At 41.3% G+C, this 19,102-nt stretch overlaps 1 protein-coding gene across 1 annotated transcript in view; it reads right to left on the reverse strand.

Annotated features, from left to right (window-relative positions):
• Positions 1 to 19,102, reverse strand: part of NRP1 (neuropilin 1) — a gene marked incomplete at its 3' end in the record, with an annotated part of 111,412 nt that overhangs the window by 25,596 nt on the left and 66,714 nt on the right. Inside the window, exons 7-9 of the mRNA XM_082014725.1 lie at positions 5,781 to 5,936; positions 2,775 to 2,919; positions 1,086 to 1,417 (exon numbers count right to left, since the gene is read on the reverse strand). Of these exons, the coding sequence (XP_081870851.1) occupies positions 1,086 to 1,417; positions 2,775 to 2,919; positions 5,781 to 5,936 (633 nt within the window). The remainder of the gene's footprint in view (positions 1 to 1,085; positions 1,418 to 2,774; positions 2,920 to 5,780; positions 5,937 to 19,102) is intronic.

Raw genomic sequence — 19,102 nt, forward strand, 5'->3', positions numbered from 1 at the left:
TTATGGAGCAACTCTCAGGATTCCCATCTGCCAAGCACCACACGGATTTGGCTTTTGAGGGCACATTTTGGTATGTGATTCCCCGATCATCCCAGTGGTGCAGCAGTGTGAACAGGACTGCATGCTCACTGCTTTCCTCAAGGAACAGGGTAGGAGGACTAAAAAATGGTTGTGCCTTTTGAGGCAAAAATGTACTTTGCAAGTAACGATAGCAAAATGGAATGGGAGACTTAATGAATGGGATTCGGGGTAAATAAGCTAAACACTCTGTGCAATTTGTGTCCTGAAAAGCATTATGTTCAAAGACAAACCCGAATAAGTACATTCCCAGAAATTTTTCTAAGCCACACTCATTTTCTTTTCCTTGACATCTCACCCAGCAATTCATTAGTCCCCCCTCCATAAATGTCTTGCATTTTCTGCTTGAATCTATGAACCAGCTATCCTTTCTTCCCAAGCATCCTCCAAAATGCTTCACTTGTGACAGTATGATAGTCCTTTTCACTTGGGATGGGATAACACATCAAAAACTCCATCACTTTCTTGTGGAGGGACTGGACCAGACCATTGAGAGCCTGTGAAGCTCTCAAAGCAGTCAATAGGCAGTTCAGAAATCCAACAGGTACCCCATTGAGTTAAATAACACCATTCTCATTCTACAGCTCAGACAAAAGAGAAGCAAAGGAAAAGTAATTCAGTATCTCAAAGAAGTTCATTCAGTATCTGTGGAAAAACTGCAGAGGGACCTCTACTTTTTTGGCAGTGTTGCACATTACCATTGCATGGGATTTTGCAGTAACCTCGGGGCCGCAGGGGCACACCACCCGTGTTAGAAATCAAGGCTGTTGAATAAACAAAACCTTTGCCACAGAGGCAAATATCCTAAGGCCAGCTCCTGCCCTCAGGCACGGTACCGTTCCCACAGCATCCTTTCAGGGTTACGGCCCTAGGACTCCTCCTGCTTGGCTTCATCCCAACTCTGTGCCTTTTCTAAGGTCAGAGATAGATGTTTAAAAAATTAGTGCAAGCTTTCTTTTAAATGCAACTTTTTTTTTTTTTTTTTAGTCCAGCTCTTTCCTCCTTACCTTTATCTTTTTTTTGCTGGAATCCATGATCATTTTCCAATCTGATCCATTGTTGCTGTAGCCAATTTTGAATTTTTTCATGAATACTTTGTTTTCTCGGTGCTTGCCTCCTTGGACAATTATGCCCCTCACTTTTTTTTCTTCACCAAGGTCAATTTGAAGCCATTCGTTTGTATATGGATGAGTAGTTGGTGGCAGCGCCCAACCTGAACGGCTTGTTATGAGGCGAGCATTTTCTGGGATCCAGTTTCGATCAACTTGGGTAGATGCAGTAATCTGAGAGTCAGGAATGAGCCCAGACACCATACCCAGCATCCCAGAGCAAGGATAATCTACAGAGGAAAAAACCCAAATAAATAGTTAACCTGAACAAGCACCAAAACGTAAACAGGACACATCAGTCGGTTCAACTATCATAAGCAATTACTTATTTTTTTCTTATATCCAAATAATCTTTTTGGATTTCTATATAATTTTCATTTGTTCAAACTTGCACATCCTAGTTTTGGCAGGAAGTACCAAAATACCACAAGTATTTCTGGCTTGATGGGAACCAAAAGGATCAGAAAATCCTATTCTATTCTTGTTTTCTATTCTTCTTGCTAAGGCAAAGGGTGCAGGGTCACATCTGAATTTGTCAATATTTCTCTAGAGAAAACTTCTAAAATCAGCCAAAACCTGGTTGCAGATTACTTAATTTTGGTAACGTTGGAAATAGAAATCTTTTATACGTTCTGTGAAATATGATTTATTGCTGTAGTCGAGATTTTTCTACTGTATTTCTTTGGTCTCTCAGGCTTTTTCAAATGACACAGAAGCTAGAGAGTTGCTTCTTTTATGGTCCCAGAAAAATATAAATTAGAAGTAGGAAAAGCTGCTAAGAAGGAAAGAAGATTCTCAATATAGAATGTAACAGCAGTTCTGCTGATATTACCTTTGTCTAATCTGAAAAGATATCACAGAACAACCTGGAATTCTATAACGTAGTAGTCAGTAAGCTTATGTTCCTGCTGTATGGAAACCAGTCCTAAGAAACATTTTTAAGACTAAAGAAACACCTTAAGGGATGAAAAAATATCCCTAGAACTATTAAAAATTAGTGCCAATGAACTGTATTAAGAGCTATAAAATGCTGCCAGATATTTTTTTTTTTTTAAATCAGCTTTGTGAAAAGTATTAGTTGCATTCCAATACCGATCACTAGCGGGAACCTTACTATATCTGTTGAGTTGCTTGAACAGGCTTCGGGTCTAAGTGTTTGTACCTTGCAATGCTTTTAAACCTAGTTATGTATGTTTGTTCCTTGGGAAACCTGCCGAGAACTACCTACAAATAGCAGGCATGAGAGAGAGGGACTGGAGGGTTAGTAAAGAAAAACAAGATCAGAATTTGCAAAATACCTGTGTATCTCAGGTATTTTGCATGGAGCCGTAAAATAATTGCAGGAGAAGTAATTAAACCTTTTTTTTTTTTCACTTCTTAAAGCTAAACATCTAAAAGATAATGCCAGAACAACATTCAGATAACAGTGGATGTTTGAGTTGCTGTGTTTTCTTTTCTTTTTTTTTTTTTTTTTTTTTTTTTTACATTTCTGCATTCAGACCACAGTAGAAATAGTGACATAAAAATAAAACCCACAGCATAGGCACAATAAATTCCTTTGGTTGTAAAATCCTTCCCAAGACCTACCTGTTATCTTGCAGCCGTAAACTTCAAATCTCAGTGATACTCCATTTTCCCAAGACACAGGTCTAATTCGCACAAATCGTGTTAAAACTGGTTTGGCAAAAGGTCTGTAAACAACCTCAGTGGGATTGCTATTCCCTTGAAACACCTTTGTGTGGAAAGAAAAAGTATATATTTGTTAGGCTTTCTCTTAAATGGCGTTTAGAATTCTGTGTTTCACGGATAGTTACGATACAAGGTCTAACAGGGTTATTTTGGGGGGGCGATGAGACAAGAGTCTTGCGTGGGGAACTATTTCATTAAAACCCTAACACAGGTTTTGCAGACAGATAAGCTTTCCTTGGGTAGGAAAAAAGAAGAGGTAAGGTGGTCGATGATACTGAAAAATACTTGCCACCTGCAGAGCCCCGTAACACACCTCAGCGCTGCAGAGCAGACCAGGAGAGCTCAGGGCCATCCCGAGAGCAGCAGCTCACCCGGGTGCAACAGGGGTCTGTCCACTGCCTGCCTGTTTTGAGGTGTTCCTGATGCCCAGATCTATATGCAGGAATCACATACGCCGGCCTTTGTCACCCAAGGGCTGCCGTGTCCCGGAAGACCCCCCTCAATGCCCCATTAGGGCAGTTTTATTCCTCATACACTCATAGAATAATGCAAAAAGCTACAGAACCTCAGGCCCAAATTAAAGGTTTGGATTTCAATTAGACCACATAAAAATCCTACATGGAGTTAGGATAAAAATATATATTATTTTGCTGTCCTTGGGCTTAAGAGTTTTGCAGAGTGTATCGTGCAAACCTTGCTTTGTTAAACACCTTCTGTTTTCAAATCCTTTTTAACAAGTACTCAGACTTTCTTTCTCCTTGCACACCGAGATGGAAGTCTATTTAAAATCTATATAGCAGGCTCTAAGATTTTCTCTGCGTCCCCTGAGGCTAACAGTCAGATTAGACGAACAATGAGACTTCCACAAGAAGGGACAGGGTTGTGCTGTGCTTTCATGTTGAGGATCCTGCAGACGCGCTCCTTCCTAGCAGAGCTGAAACCTTGCAATGTTCTAGTCCAAAGAAGGTGATTCAGTTTCCTGCTGCTTCCTCACGTAGAGAGTACCGATTTCCTGTTGTTTTCCATGGATACAAACCCCTCTCCTTTTATGGGAGATTCTCCCATTTCTTGCACACACCGTCTACCTTCCTGTTTGTTACTTGCACTAACTGCACTCATTTGGAGCGGAGGCCAGCAGCGCACAGCTCTCAACTCATCAGGCTCAGTTATATCTCAAGTGGTTTAATATAGGAGTTTCATACCTAGCAAGAGATTTTGAAAGGAGCTACGTTTCTTTTCGGCAACTTTTTTTCTCTGGGATGACCTGCTGTAGTTTTCCCAAGGTCTGCATCTGACAGAGGAAATGAGTCTTTTCTCAAAAGTGCACAACTCCTTATGTGTGGTTAGTGCAACACTCGTGTGAGGCTTCCTTGAGGAGATCTGCGGCTGCCTGATTTTGTTCCTTCAGCAGCCACGTCTCCTTAACTGTTCATATGAATAAAAATATCAGAGGGAGACTGGTGTGTAGATTTTTCTTGTCCTGATCAACAGCAAAGCATTGCCATTTTAGAAACCTGATTTTTTTAATAAACCCTTTGAACAAATAACACAGGTTTAGGCAGTGTTCTCTCTGATTAAGGACAGCATGTACAATAGAAACTCATGTAAAATACACTCTTGGAGAGTTTACAAATTGAAGTTGGTAATGAAGATCAGGCATGGTCTGATTTTGAAAGAGGCATTTGTTCAGATTACGGGAACCAGAGCCAGGAAACCCTGTGTCTCATACCAGCCGCAGCACTGGCTCCTCTTGTGACTTTGGGCAAGTCAGTTATTGTACCGTTATACATCATTACACAGTGCCCACATTGTGGCATTTGACCTTCTAAAGTTCCTCTTCTGTAAAACCAGGATAATACCTGTCAAAGAGAAACTTTCAGGATTCATTTTTTATTGTTTTACAAAGTGGTTCAAAGAAGAAAGATGTATGTGTTAAACACTGCTACCTTGTTGATTAGATAAATGTAGTGGACTTGGCATAGCACTTACAGATGAATCAGGGACGAACCAGTAACAAAATATTTAGACCTAGATAGGGTTACACTGATAGAGTTTTATATTACACAGCTCTTCTCGGTCCTCACAGAAGGGTCACAAAAAAGCTATTTGGAAGGGAGGTACCACAAAACCTTTCCAATTGCATCAGCCCCTGGCAGCCTCTGGGGATGCTGCTCCCGGGCACATCCTGAGCGAGGTGGGAAGGGGGGCACAGCCTCACTGGGACTATTCCTGTGAGAGTTGGAGCAGAAATGACTTCTCAGTAACGAGCTTTATGCTCATGGTAGCGGATAATGAAGATTTTTCTTATGAGTGTCTAAAGCTATTTCATTGGGAGGTCACAGAGAGCAAATCCACTGATAAATGGAAAGGTGATAAAAATCTATAAGGATGGAAAGATGTGCCTAATTATCTGTCTGCATGACCCCCATCACTGAGATGCCTGGAAGTCTAACAAATTACTAATGACTTGCTAGGACTCCTGCGAGACAGCATGGCTGTGCACAGGGAGCTGAGCCACTGACACACTGCATATCCAGAGCTTCATCGCAGGCAAGGGACTTACATATTTTTTGAAAGGTTCCCCATAATGTTTTTCTCAAAATCTCTGGCAAACTGGGAAACGGCAGCACACTCCAGGGAAGAGACCCAAACCACTCACATTCTGGTGGGTGCAACAGGCAGGGCAGCACCTTGCACCCCTTTCAGCTGCTCTGGGCTTTGGGTAAACAATTTCTGTGGCCTGTTACTACTGAGACAATAGCTGTCTTTTGGATTTGGGATATCGTAAACCCTGACCAAGCTGAGTAAACCTACCTTATTCCTCCTTTTTTAACAACTGAGAGTAACAAAACAGTACAATAGTCTATTTCCTGGCCGAGGAGAGGTAAAAGAGAAAAGACTTACAACAGGCTTGTTTCCTTCCTTCAGTGTAATCCAGTCCTCTCCATTGGAGCTGACATCTACGCGGTATGTTTTCAGATAATATTCTTTCTTTGTTTCTTTTGAGATGGCTCCTTGGGTCCCAATTCCAGAAACAAAGCGGAGAAGGCCTAGATCTACCTGTGGCAAGGAATGAATCGGGACATGAGGACAGTCAGCTCAGAGCGTAACAGTAATAATGAAATTACACCCCCTCCACGTTTTACAAAGATAATAAGGATTTTATATAAAGGAAATTGCAGCATGTTGTCGCTAATAACATAGCTATAATCTCCTCTTTTATAAACAGTGTCATCAGAGGAGACGGGAACATTTTCCTAATTAGCCAGGAGGGCTGTTCACATGCCAGAGAATTGTCTTCCCTCTGTGGGGGAGGAACCAGAGACCCCACCAGTGCGAGCGAGGACCACCAGACTGCAAAGCAGTTACTAGAGAGGTTCCTCAAGGACCAGTCTGGTGAACAATCTTACTTAATGCTTTCACTAACTACCTTGCATAGATGCTAATGAAATTCACTGAGGACACAAAGCTGCAAGGCATCGTCAACACAGGGGAGAGTCATGCAGTGAGAACTGATTGACCCTGAGGACTGGAGTATTAGAAATGCGGTGAAATCAAATAGTACAGTATCAAAGTTGTGCACTTCGGGAATGATAACAAGAATTCTGCTAAAACCCAGGAGCTCATCACTTGCAGACAGAAGAGGAGAAAAGAATCCCATGGTGTATTAGTTAGTCACAAAATAATTACAAATAGCTATGTGATTTTGTTGGGAAAAAGGCAAATGAGTTGCTTGTACCATATGATGTATTTGAAGAAAACAGAAAGAAGCATTAGCACAAGTGCAATAATTCTGTTCCAGCTGTCAGTGAACTTTAACAAATAGAAAATAATGGCATTTTGAACTTGCTGGAGAAATGAGTCCTACGGTGTGCACATGAACGTGTGTTAGAGGCCTTCTCTCTTCTTCACTTATTCTCTCTTTCTCCTTCCCCCATGCAGTTACATTGCAAACAAATGGACAAGTGATTTAGGTTAACCTTCCCCTCCCCCAGTTATTTATTTGTCATCCAGATCTGTTTCCTGATCTAGTTCATCATGTGGCATCACAGAAGATACATCGGCATGGTTGGGAGGATGGTGTGGGGTGCAGGAGTGCAGCGACTCAAATCAGTTCTGCTGGCAAAAGAAACCTTTCTCCCAGGGCACAAGTCCAGCTGCCAAAACTTTCTCACAGCCAAGTTGTGACCACAGCTTTGAAACACCTGCCATTTCCTTACAGCCTTTCTTTAGCCATAACAACAAACCAATTAAAATCAAATTCATCACCTTCTTTGCCTGCAACTAGAACCTTCTCTTTGTTTCCTAGAGCAAACCATTTAATTTCAATATAAAATGACACTCTTCACAAAATATTAGAGTAATTTATTCCCCTAAATTTCAGTTGTCCAGACTTTAGTAGGATAATAGATTGAATTAACCTTTCTCAAGTGAATGTCCCATGTCTCAGGTTTTTTCATTATTTCCAAAGTATGCAGGATGGAGAATATACGTCCCCTGTGTCCCACAGGCATCCTTTTTCCTGGATGTATGTCATATATCCAAAGGCGCTGGAGCAGTTGAATTGACATGCTCTGCATTCTCTCTCAAAAGGCTGAAGAAAGTGCTGTTGAGGACAGACTGGCTGCTCTCTCAATGCCCATGTCATATGCAAGGCATTTTGAAGTCTTCCAACACAAGAATAGCAGCCTTGTATGTGACAGATAGAACTAGCTTTCAGGGCAAAGCTCCTGCCCCAGTTTTAAGGCTGGTAAAGTCTACATGTGACATTTTAGCCCTTGTCTTTAGGGGTGAGTTACTACATTTTGTTTTGTAGTGATAAAAAAAATCAGACTTAAAAAAAAATAAAAAATCCCAGCACCGCCTTACAAAAACAATCAAGTGATTTAAAGCAACTGGAGAGTCTCAGATGTTAGATTGTTGCAATCTGAAAGTTAATGGGGGAATCTGGGCATCATTGCGCTGAGCAATCTCAGCTTAACTTCAAATGCTCTCCAAACTGTACTCTGCTGATTGTAAAGTGTGCTGCACTGAGTTATGTCCAATACCACATTCACTTCCAGGCTGAAGTGCACTTGAAAATCTGGAAGTCTGAGGGAGTGCAGAGCTAAGTTATTTAAATGATCTGCTTCTCTTACAATTTGAAACAGCTCTTCAGTTTTGAAATGATTAGGGTCCCAAGCCTGTACCGTTCCAACTGATTTGAAATGATGCTAGTAGGGGCTTTTTAATATACAGTAAGTACTTCATTGTGAATAAAGTCAAGCAATGGCCTATTACAAGAGTTCTAGGTATTTGAAGCCAAGTTAAAGTTTAACCTCGGGGTTTAAGGGAAGGTTTGATTAGTTGATGCCTGAGCTAACAATTACAGCTACTGGTCACTGACCGTGCAGGAGACTCAGGCTTGTCCCATCAAAGAACTTCAGGCACCTAAACTTTGCTCAGTCCAAATGCTGGCATTCAGTACATTCCCTTAACTCTTGGGGCACTGAATATCCTACAGCATCTATCACACTGCCCAGAACTAAGTTCTAAACACACAAAGGATTTAGACACTTCATTCCTAAAACATGGCAGAATTCAACAGGTCGGCGGAAATTCTCCTGCCAGAAGTTAACAGTTCACTGGGAGAGAAAGAGGCTCTGGGAAGACCTGTAATTTATTGCCTATACGTAAGGAAGAGGCAACCTTATTAGCACTCCTGGCTCCAGTAACTGTGTAATACAGTACAGGAGGAGGGGGGCATCGCTTGTCATTAGGGAGAACATCTCTTCACATAGATACGCTCTTTCCGGATCAGCAGATCTTTACGTGCTTCTTGAAAACTGGAACTATGTCAACAGCAGTCCTCTCCCGGAGCGCCTGGAGGCTGATGGCTCAAGTGTTCAGCTGCATGCTACAGCTTTAAACCCCTTGAAAAAGCAAGCTGTAACCCCTGACCTGCCACATGTCAAAGGGTATTTGCTCAGAAGCTGGTAGAAGAAAAAAGAATAACCTTTCATAGAACCACAGAATCACAGAATGGTTTGGGTTGGAAGGCACCTTGAAGATCACCTAGTTCCAAGCCCCCTGCCATGAGCAGGGACACCTTCCACTAGACCAGGTTACTCAAAGCCCCATCCCACCTGGCCTTGAACACTTCTAGGAAGTGGGCATCAACAGCTTCTCTGGGCAACCTGTTCCAGTGCCTCAGCACCCTCACTGTGAAAATTTTTTTCCTTATATCTAATCTAAATCTACCCTCTTTCAGTTTAAAGCCATTACCCCTTGTCCTATTGCTGAATGCCCTTGCAAAAAGTCCCTCTCCAGCTTTCTTGTAGGCCCACTTTAGGTACTGGAAGGCTCCTATAAGGTCTCCCTGGAGCCTTCTATTCTACAGGCTAAACAACCCCATCTCTCTCAGCCTGTCTTCATAGGAGAGGTGCTCCAGTGCTCTGGTCATCTTCATGGCCCTCCTCTGGACCCACTCCAACAGGTCCATGTCCTTCTTATGTTGGAAGCCCCAGAGGTGAATGGAGTACTCCAGGTGGGATCTCACTAGAGCGGAATAGAGGGGCAGAATCACGTCCCTTCACCTTCTGGTCATGCTTCTTTTGATGCAGTCAAGGATATGGTTGTCTTTCTGGGCTACAAGCGCACATTGACATGTCATGTTGTGCTTCATCAACTAACACCCCAAAGTCCTTCTCCTCGGGGCTGCTCTCCATCCATTCTCCATCCAGCCTGTATTTGTGCTTGGGGTTGCCCTGACCCATGTGCAGGACCTTGCACTTGGCCTTGTTGAACTTCATGAGGTTCTCCACCAGTGTTTTGTGAGAAAGGAGCAGTGCAAACAAGAAAGATGGGGTTAAGCAGCAGGGAAGCAGAAGGGTTGGAGTTTGTAAGTACTAACTCTGACTCAATGCAGTGGTCCAGGAGAGAGGTAGAGGTTAAGGCATTTTCCTCCCTTTGACAGTTCTCTGCAGTGGCCTCTGGAGGAACTGCTCCTCTCCAGGTGCACAGAAACAGATTTGCAACACTGAGCACCCCTCTGTGGTGCCTAAGTATGTTTGTAAATCAAGCTCTAAATTTACCGATCTTCTTCTCTAAGTGAGGTGATAGAAATAAATTATGTAGAAGACTACTTTGGAAACTGCATGACACATCGTAAGGGGCTGCAAAGCTCACCTTTATTAATCACTTTGTGATGTATTTTGGTTTCTTTCCAATGTCTTTTGAAAGTTTACCTTCTGTAAAATGCATAAAATACATATTCTAAATGTCTCAGGAACTGCTCAGAGCTGATGTTCAACCATATCAACTGCTATTAACAACTGGAACCTGAAGGTACCATAATGCAGCTGTAGTAAGACACAGACTTCTGTACTATGCTATCTAGAGGAATTGTTGTAAAGGACAGCAGCTCTAGTACAGCTGTGTCACCAAACAGATACGAGTTCTCATGCTTTTTGGAGGCTTATGCTTATAGAGTCCAACTATCAGTGTAATTTCCAGTCAGCTTAGTACATCCTCTCCACAGAGGTCTCCAAGTGTTATGATGACCAGGGCTAATCCATTTTTCTCAGATCTAGTCTCCTCCAGCTGAGATAGTAATACAAATCTTTAACAACTAGCTTTTTGTTTTGGGCTTCTTGTCCTTTTTGTTTTGGGCTTCTTGTCCTTTTTGTTTCAAGAGCTTGTGTTTCATGTTAAAATGAACTGTGGAGAGAGGTGGTGATGAAATACAGGACTTTTGAAGATGAACATCAAATGCATTTCCCTGCAATTATTAGACATTTAACTTTCTGCACATATGGTAAACAAACATCTGGTATTTATTTTAGAGGATGCAAGTGATTTTGTAAGCTATTGCATGCTGTATGTCTGTGATCTGAGATAGGCAGCTCTCTCCAAACCTGAAATCATGACATTTCATTTCCATGACCAGAGTTTTAGCTTTGACTAACTAACAACAGTGTATTTCTACTTCTTTTTTCACATTCTATTCACTTTCATTCAGATTAAAACCCATATCTCTTCTGGAAAATGATGCCTTAGGGCCTTATCCAAAAACACAGCCTTTGCTGACTGCCTGTGTTGCGGTGTGACCACCTTTATTGGTAAGCACAAGACTGGGAGGACACTTGCCTATAAGAATTGGTCCCTAACTTACAAGAAATGAGGAACATCTCAAGTGTGTGTTTTTTTTCCAGGAGAGAAATGTTCATGTAAAAAAAGCCCCAGTTTTTCCTACTTTTAAAATGAATTTCTTTCCTGTGAAAGCATACTGTAAGACGCTGGCTGTTTCTACATAGGAATTACTTCTCCTCCGTTGATTATGCAATACCTTCTAGCATCCACGAAAAATACTTTTGTTGCTGTCTTACTGTCTCTGAAAAATATGGGTGGGTGACACATTTTTAAGACATAGATATGCAAGGGGTGGCATACGCATTTTATTAGAAACCAGTTAAGGAGAAAGAAAAAGAATAACATTTAGCTCTGCACAATATATCATGTAGCAAATCTTAGTAAACTGCTGGGTAAGGAACAACTTACAACATGCACGACTTGAAATGAATATTGCTGTTTCCTGTCGTCATACATAACCATGTCATAGTATGGAAGACCTTATTTTCAGAATGAAAATCTGCCTTGCTAAATAAAATACAGTCATTGAGGAAGCTGTATCAAGGGAGCAGTTTTACCAGCTTTTAACACTTCTACTGTAGATCTGTTCAACAGCCTGAGAAAATAAAGGACAAAGTGCTGGAGTTTGATTAACAACAGGAAGCTTTTTGTTGTGGGCATCTCTTGTGGCTTGAAAAGCTGTATAATCCATCAGTTGACACAACATACCAAAGTAAATATTTTTAGAGAACTGTGTCATTTCCCTACATCGCATACAGTGCTCTGGGTCAGATTAACTGTTGTGACACTTCACTGTTCTTCTGTCAAATATTTTATTAAGCAAGAGTTGATCTTTTCTATTAGGTGTTGCTGTTGATTTAACCAGTCATGTTCTCCCATGATGTATATACAACTATCACTTAATTCCTTTATTTATTGAGCTTTAAGTAAAGAAGAAGATAAAGCTAGGTCAAAAATGGCACAGGCTGTAGTAGGAATTCTGAAAATAGTTTCATTAATTTGGTTGGAATATTACTTCCAAAAGTCTTTTTCCTTGAAATGAGTAGTCATTAAAAGATCACAACTCTTTTTTTAATGTCAGAGTGTAAACATTCATCCGGGGTTTAAGTGAAAATACTTAAGGCTGTAAACCATCTCAGATCTTTGTGCAAAATTCTCAGTGATATTTGTGGCAGCTCCATAAAGAAAGCGAGGAGAAAATATTGCTGTCAGTAAGATCTCTCCTGAGTCACTGAAGTTCTTTCTCATTGACCTTGACAGCAACATCCTGAAAGCCCCAGAAGAGAAAGCAGCTAATCACACGCTCAACTTCTAGTCCGTGCCTAACAACTGTCCTCAGTCGGTATGCTTTACTGAACTGATGCTTATGTGACTTGGCAAAAATGGGGAAGCAAGAAAGAGAAGATGAGCAAACATTCATGCCAAAGAAACAGGAATGCTTGGCAGCAAAAAGGAAATGAACTTTCTTTAGCACTTGAAATATTCCTCACAATCTTCACCTTCTGCCCAAATCCTTTTCTGCAGCAGAAAAGAACGTAAGTGTAAAGATTCCCCCAAATGAAAACAAAGAATGGCCTCAAAGGATGCTATCACACTGGGATACTGACGCTGGGATTGCAGTACTGAGTACAGTAATTTTTTTTTAGACGCAAATCAGCCAGTTTCTACAAGAGAAAATTTAAGATAATGATGAAAAATATAACTGATGAACATAAGAGAACTTCAGTCATCATTATGGGGCTGGTTTGAGAAGGAAAAGATGCAGAAAGTGTAGAAAAATGAAATCCAGAAACAAAAAAGAAAAAAGAAAAGACAAGAAAAAAAGAAAGAAAAGGCCTCTGTGTCTCTGACAGAGAAAAGATAATGCTTGTGTGGGTTGTGTTGCATCTGGATTCATGGCACATTCTCCCACTCTTATGTTAATTTTTTTTTGCATAAATCAGAAGCAACTAATTAAAAAAGAAATATTTAATTCTGACATGTTCTTTGAACTGGTGTTCCATCTGGTTCTGTTTGAATAGTAAAATCTGCTGTAGTTGTAAAAATTGGCAAGCAGCACTCTGGTAAAGAGAAACAAAAGAGACTCAGTACAGCAGGTTAATACACTAGCATTTCAACTTGAGACATTTCCAGAATTCAGCAAACCAAATCTCTCCAGTATGGAAACTATAAAGATCAAATATGAAAGAGAAATGCTGCGAGTGGGCCGGGGGAAGCGCTACCACTGGTCCACATTAGCTCTGTGGGACATTTTTAGTGTGAGTCTTTGAAGGAGTTCGCTTTAAAAGCAAGGGCAACGCAACGCTCCCCTAAATGGGCTTGCTGTACTGTATGAAACGCATCCAGTGCCCAAGCAGTGATAGGGAACGATCCTTCTGCTATTCATTTGCAAGCTCCACCTTACACATTCATGTGGTGCTCTGATGTATCACGATCGTTATTCAGAGGACTAAGAAAATACCTTCTGCTTAATTTATTTTTTTACTTGAAAAGTACTGAAAACCTGAACACCAAGATACAATAAACTCTAATAACAAAGGCAGGAAAATGTAACCGTATTGGGATTTCTATAGAGTCCGGGATCTAAGTAATCAGCATCTTATGCCATTTGAACCCTCTCCGTAGCAATGGAGAGAAAGGCTGATTAACTCCCAGTGCTTTAGAAAAAGATTGTTTTACGTCTTGCAGGAGCATATCTTGCTGTGAAATATTACTTCTTTAAAATGAAAACCTTTGCTTCAGCACTACATTAACTTGCAAATGGATAACCTAAGACATGTACAATGACTTGGTCAAAAAAGGAGGAATGTGAATGGCCCCTTTCTCCAGCTAAGATGCTTAGGAACCCTTGCTGAGCAATAAATGAGTCAGGAACGTAATACTTTTAATTAACGTTTTCTGAATACTTATTTGTAATTTACATTTAATTTTAAACCTGAGCTTAATCCTCTGATCTGGAATGAAGACAACTATTTAGTGCAGTTTGAATGTAACCTTCCCTAGTTTGTGTTAGAAACTATAGAAAAGGGAAACTCTATAGCAATACTCGCAGAACCACTCTTTTCTGAGAGAAGGACATAATTGTAGGACTTTTGTTCCCTCGAGTGTACTGAGCAACTAATGCACAAATGGGAAACAAGTAATCCAAGGCTTCTCTATCAGGCTGCTTCACATGTGAATAACTGGGCTTTGGGTGGAAAACACTGAATTTTGCCTATGAAGTTTTTCTGTAGCATTTTTTTTTGCCAGCTGCTATCCTGCTGAAATCAGAGGGTACAGGCAGCAGGACTTCATTTATAATATGTTTTGGTATTTTGAATGTAAGTAGAATATTACACATGCGTGAGCACAGAAATAATCTCGGCTTCTCCCTGTTTCGCGGCATACCTGTGCTAATTGGGTAGGAAGCTGGTGAGGAGATGATCTACCATGCAGGATCTGACCATGCAATCACTGTGTTCTGAGAGAGTTCCACTGAAATCACTGGAATTTGCTACACTTAGATATTTTTGAAAGTTCAGGCTTTGAGTTTTCTATAAAAAATAGCAACAAAATGGGGAAAAAGTGCCAGTGTCTGAGATTTAATACTTTTTAAGGCTAATTTCACTGGCAATTGGAACAGGTGTATATCCTGTGTCACATAGAAATATATGTATTTTCTTGTGATCAGCTTTCTCATCTTGGAAAATTGTCACAGTCTCTTTAAATCAGTCAGTCATCCACAGGAGCCTGCATTCATTTATTCTCTGTTAAATGGAACTGTCAGTTTTGTTGCACCAAAATTCGATTTTCTATTTCATACACATTGTGTATGATGATTTTAATTTACTACTGGGTCACCAAGCAAGTCGCTGCTTTTTTAAAATATGAGTTTCTGCTACCTTCTAGAAAAATGTCAGGTAGCTGCAGTTAGATGGTGTGGTGAGGGTGCTGTAAATGTGCAGGGAAAAATGAGAGACAAAGACTATGCATGCAAAGATAATTTTGGTTTTTCCGTGGTATGTCCCTCAGAGGTCTGAGGAAACGCACACGAATAGACGAAATACTTCTGGGGTGAGGTCTGGCAGACCCGCTGCTGAGAGCAGAGCTCTCGTCCCCGGCCGGAGGAGGAAGGGGGACAGCAGCAGGGATTGTGCAGGCCAGTGGCCACCCGGAGAATTTTCCCTCTGGTGCTAGAACAAACCAGGGAGAGTGGCAGCCCCCAGCTCTGCCCTTCTCTCAACAAAGCCTGCTCAAACTCCAGCCGCAGGGTTTTCATTTCCAGGGTTTCTTTGGCCAAAGAATGGTGCTTGGTTTGTGTACGCCCACCTGGCCTCTCTGAAAGTTGCTCTATCTCCAGCTATGTAAAGAGCAAAGCTATCGATTTTTAAGTGCCGTGGCTTTTTAAAATAAACACAGGATGTATTTTCTTAGTTAAGCATATCATGAAAGGGGGGAACACTCCTATGGAGAGTTAATTTTTATGGCCTGATAAGGGCATTTTAGAATTATTCTGTGCTGTGTCAGCCCGTCGGCCCATAGCTCGAGTTTAGTAGGATTTGCAATGGAAGAGCCTGCTCCTGTCTGTGTTAAGGCTGAAAGCCACCTTAGTCTATAGTACGATAATCTATAACCTAAATACGACCTGCTAAAATATGCCCGGGTTTTATATGTGAGAGTACAAATGGATCTTTCAGGCAACTTCAGAGGATCCCCAGCAGAAATTAATTTGGCCCAACGTGTTCAACACAGGAGGCTGCAACAAAGAGAAAGACCAGACTACATAGGTACAGCCGGTTGGTAGAAGTTATGTATAAACAGTGCTTCTCTGATGAGAAGCCAGTTGTTCCTGAAAACAGAGAAACCAAACCTCAGCTTAATGTTTGGTCAACTGTTTTCTCTGTTAGTAGGTTTAATCAGACAGTAATTTACTCTGATGCCTTTTTAAAGACTTTTTTTAAACCTTGAATAAAAACATTAAAACATTAGAGGTAAAACAAAAAAGGAAGTATTTCCCTGTTGAAATATTTTTTCTTTTTTTTTTTTCTTTCTTCATGGAAAGAAGACAAATTGCTTTCTAAAGGGCAGATATTTACCACTTTGAAGAAATCTCATTTATCCTTCCACTTTACCTATCTTGCTACTGCTGTGAAAACGTCACCTAATGGCCAGAACAGAATTAAACTGGGACAGAAAAGCAGGATGACACAAGGACCAGGGAGGCAAATAACAGCTCAGCAATAGAAAATCTGGAGCATAGGATGGGGAAGGGCCCACAGGACTCATGAACACTCAGCATCATACTACTGTGCAGGTGTGGAAAGAGTGAATACAAATGCACAATCGTCTCTGCAAAGCACTCAGCAGCACACCTATCATCTCCAACCCAGGGTCGGCCCTGTGAGAACGGAGACCTTTAGCTCAGTAACAACTTTACTTATTATAACATGCCTCAGCTGTGCGTTCCTACCCAAGGCTGTGTTTCTAGCCACTACCCTTAGTCACTTAAGTTCTAGCCTTGAGCTCTACCTCATCTGCAGTTTGACACCTGCCTGGTCTTGTAGATTAATTTATTTCTGCTGGACTCAAAAAAACCTCCTTCTGAGATACCTGCCTTCACATCTGCAGAAAGTCCTGGCTGTGGTGGAGCAGATGTGTTGCAGTCCCTGGTAGCTGGGTGGGCAAGGCTGCCTCAGCCCTCACGGGGTCTGCAAGACGTCTGGGAGAGAGCTCCCCTACCAAGCAGAATGGCACAAACAACTGATTTTTTGGCTTAATGGCAGTTTAAAAAACAGCAAACAATAACAAATGTTTTGAGTCAAGCCAAACATGTGAACCTATTGAACAGATAAAAAAAGAGAGAGAAGAATCATTTTGTACAGAGTTTTTCAAGTGGTTTTAATTTCTGTGAAAGTAGAGAACGATGTGATTTTAAAAAAAACACTGTGGTGTTTAGTTTAAAGCCATATTTAAAGGTTTTAATTTCTTTCCCTCCTGGAACCAACTAGTAAAAGTGAGATAAATTTACAAAATTATTTTAGTAGTTGCTGAATCAGTGCTTTTGCTGGACACATTTTTAATTTGCTATCTCAGCTCTAAAGGGCCATCTGTCTTGCAGCCGTTGAGGGGATGTAGGGCTGGACTGGGAAGTGGATGCATAGGTAATTACAGAGTTATATTCAAACTACTCAGATCTCTGCATAATGGATCCCCTGAAAGAACTGAAACTATTGTAATGAGTAGGCTGGTAGTGGAAGCTCGGAGGGGCTCTGCTTCTGCTGCTCCTCCATATGCTGCACGCAGGATTGCTCGACGCCACACAAGACTCCCCTCTGTATTAGGGCTGATGCTGAAACATGTCAGAGGGAGGTAGAGAGGATTTTCTTCTAAACTGCGTTTTGCACCTGCACTTCTGGAGTAATAAGGCTGCCAAGAGTTTTGCACAGTTCTCTGAGCATCCCTTCAGCTTTCCCAGAGTGATAAATCTATGGCTGGGAACTTTCTGGTAGTAAAATAGCTCTTAAAGCACTTTGAATAATCAAAAAAACTTCATACTTTCTAAGGCCCTTTTATTTCTCCCTCTCCTTCTTGTCTAATTTCAGTACTTGCCTTTGTGAAACTCTACCATTTATTCCCATGTCACAGTAAATAAAGGTACGAATGTATCCTGCTGGGTCAATTAACCCCGGTTCTGCGCTGTGTCACAGTCTGTACTGGCTGTGATTTCTAGAAAGGAATATTCTTTTGTCATTCTTTGCCCATGTGCCAAGTATGCTAAGACCGTAAGATAACTATAACACTTTTCCACACAAAGCTAACTCTGCTTTTTGTAATTTCTGGAGTGCAGTTATGAACTGTAAAATGACATGAACCAAATACATGACTTGTATTCTAAAGCAGTAGAGAAGACAATGGACTGACAGTTTTTGTGCTTTCATGTCAGTGTGCTCCCTAATGATGGGCAAGTCCCGCCGCAAAGCCGCTGAACTTCAGCTCTCAGGCAGTCCTTCAAAGGCTAGGAGAACTGGGAGGCTGAGGTTTCCCAGGTTTCATGTTATTCTGTGCAGTAATGTGAAGCACTTCACTGCAATATCAAACTCCAAAATAAACAGAAATAATAAGAATAAAAATGACAGGCATTGTTGACTTGCACTTCCTTGGGCTTTCATGTGAAATATTTAGATAAGCTTGCTTGGTACAGTCAACCTAAACATCTTCCTGGTGTAAGAATAAAGCTGTTAATGAAACAAATGTGCTGTGCAGCAGCATATATAAATACTGACTATATTTTTAAGTGAATATCTGATAAGGAAATATGCTATGATACAGATGAAAGGTCCAGACACCGAATGATGAACTGCAACTATTTTCAGACATGCTACAGGAATAAATCTGTACTAATCTATATACCAGTTCGTATCAGCGATGCATGCTTCTGGGTTTTGCTTACAAAGGAGCAAATAATAAGGAATGTAGGTTACTGCAAATGTGAAGGAATGAAGACAAATGTGGAAGGAAAATTCCACCTCAGAGGTCCCTCTCATTCTGGTGAAGTAGTGTATACATAGAAGTGTTTTAAATCAATGGAAGTGTATTTTCCTTGCACGGGAGAGTTAGTGTTAAATAAACAACTGATATTTCAATCAGTGGAGGCGGGAGGGATCTCCCAGGTTGCTTTTTGAGGAGGCCTATTCTCCGGCCTCTCTCCAGATCCCTGAATGCTGCAAGATACAGAGGGAGAAGTTTGCACCACATCCGCTGATATTCCCAAAGGTCTATTCTCTGGAGGTCTAGCGGCATACTCTGCAGGAGCCGTAGGCGCCCAAGGGATGGGTGGGGAACGAGGTGGAGCTGAGCAGGCAGAGGCCAGAGGGAGCGACCAGACCCGCTCCCGGCGCCAACCGCTGACTCCGGCCATTTCCACGTGATACCAGACCTGTGCCCTGCTGAAAAACCCAGCAGTACAAATTTGGGCTGGATTAGCCCTTTGTGTCATATTAGCCAGAACGGACAACAAGGAGTCCATCTTGGTGTATGGCCTTATGTCAGCTGCAGAATGACAGATAATACCCAACCCAGGGTATAATGTCTGTTTATGTTAACCCGCTGTTAACCTT

Source organism: Phaethon aethereus (assembly GCF_964289735.1).
Source record: "Phaethon aethereus genome assembly, chromosome: 2".
In the NCBI taxonomy this organism is placed as follows: domain Eukaryota; kingdom Metazoa; phylum Chordata; class Aves; order Phaethontiformes; family Phaethontidae; genus Phaethon; species Phaethon aethereus.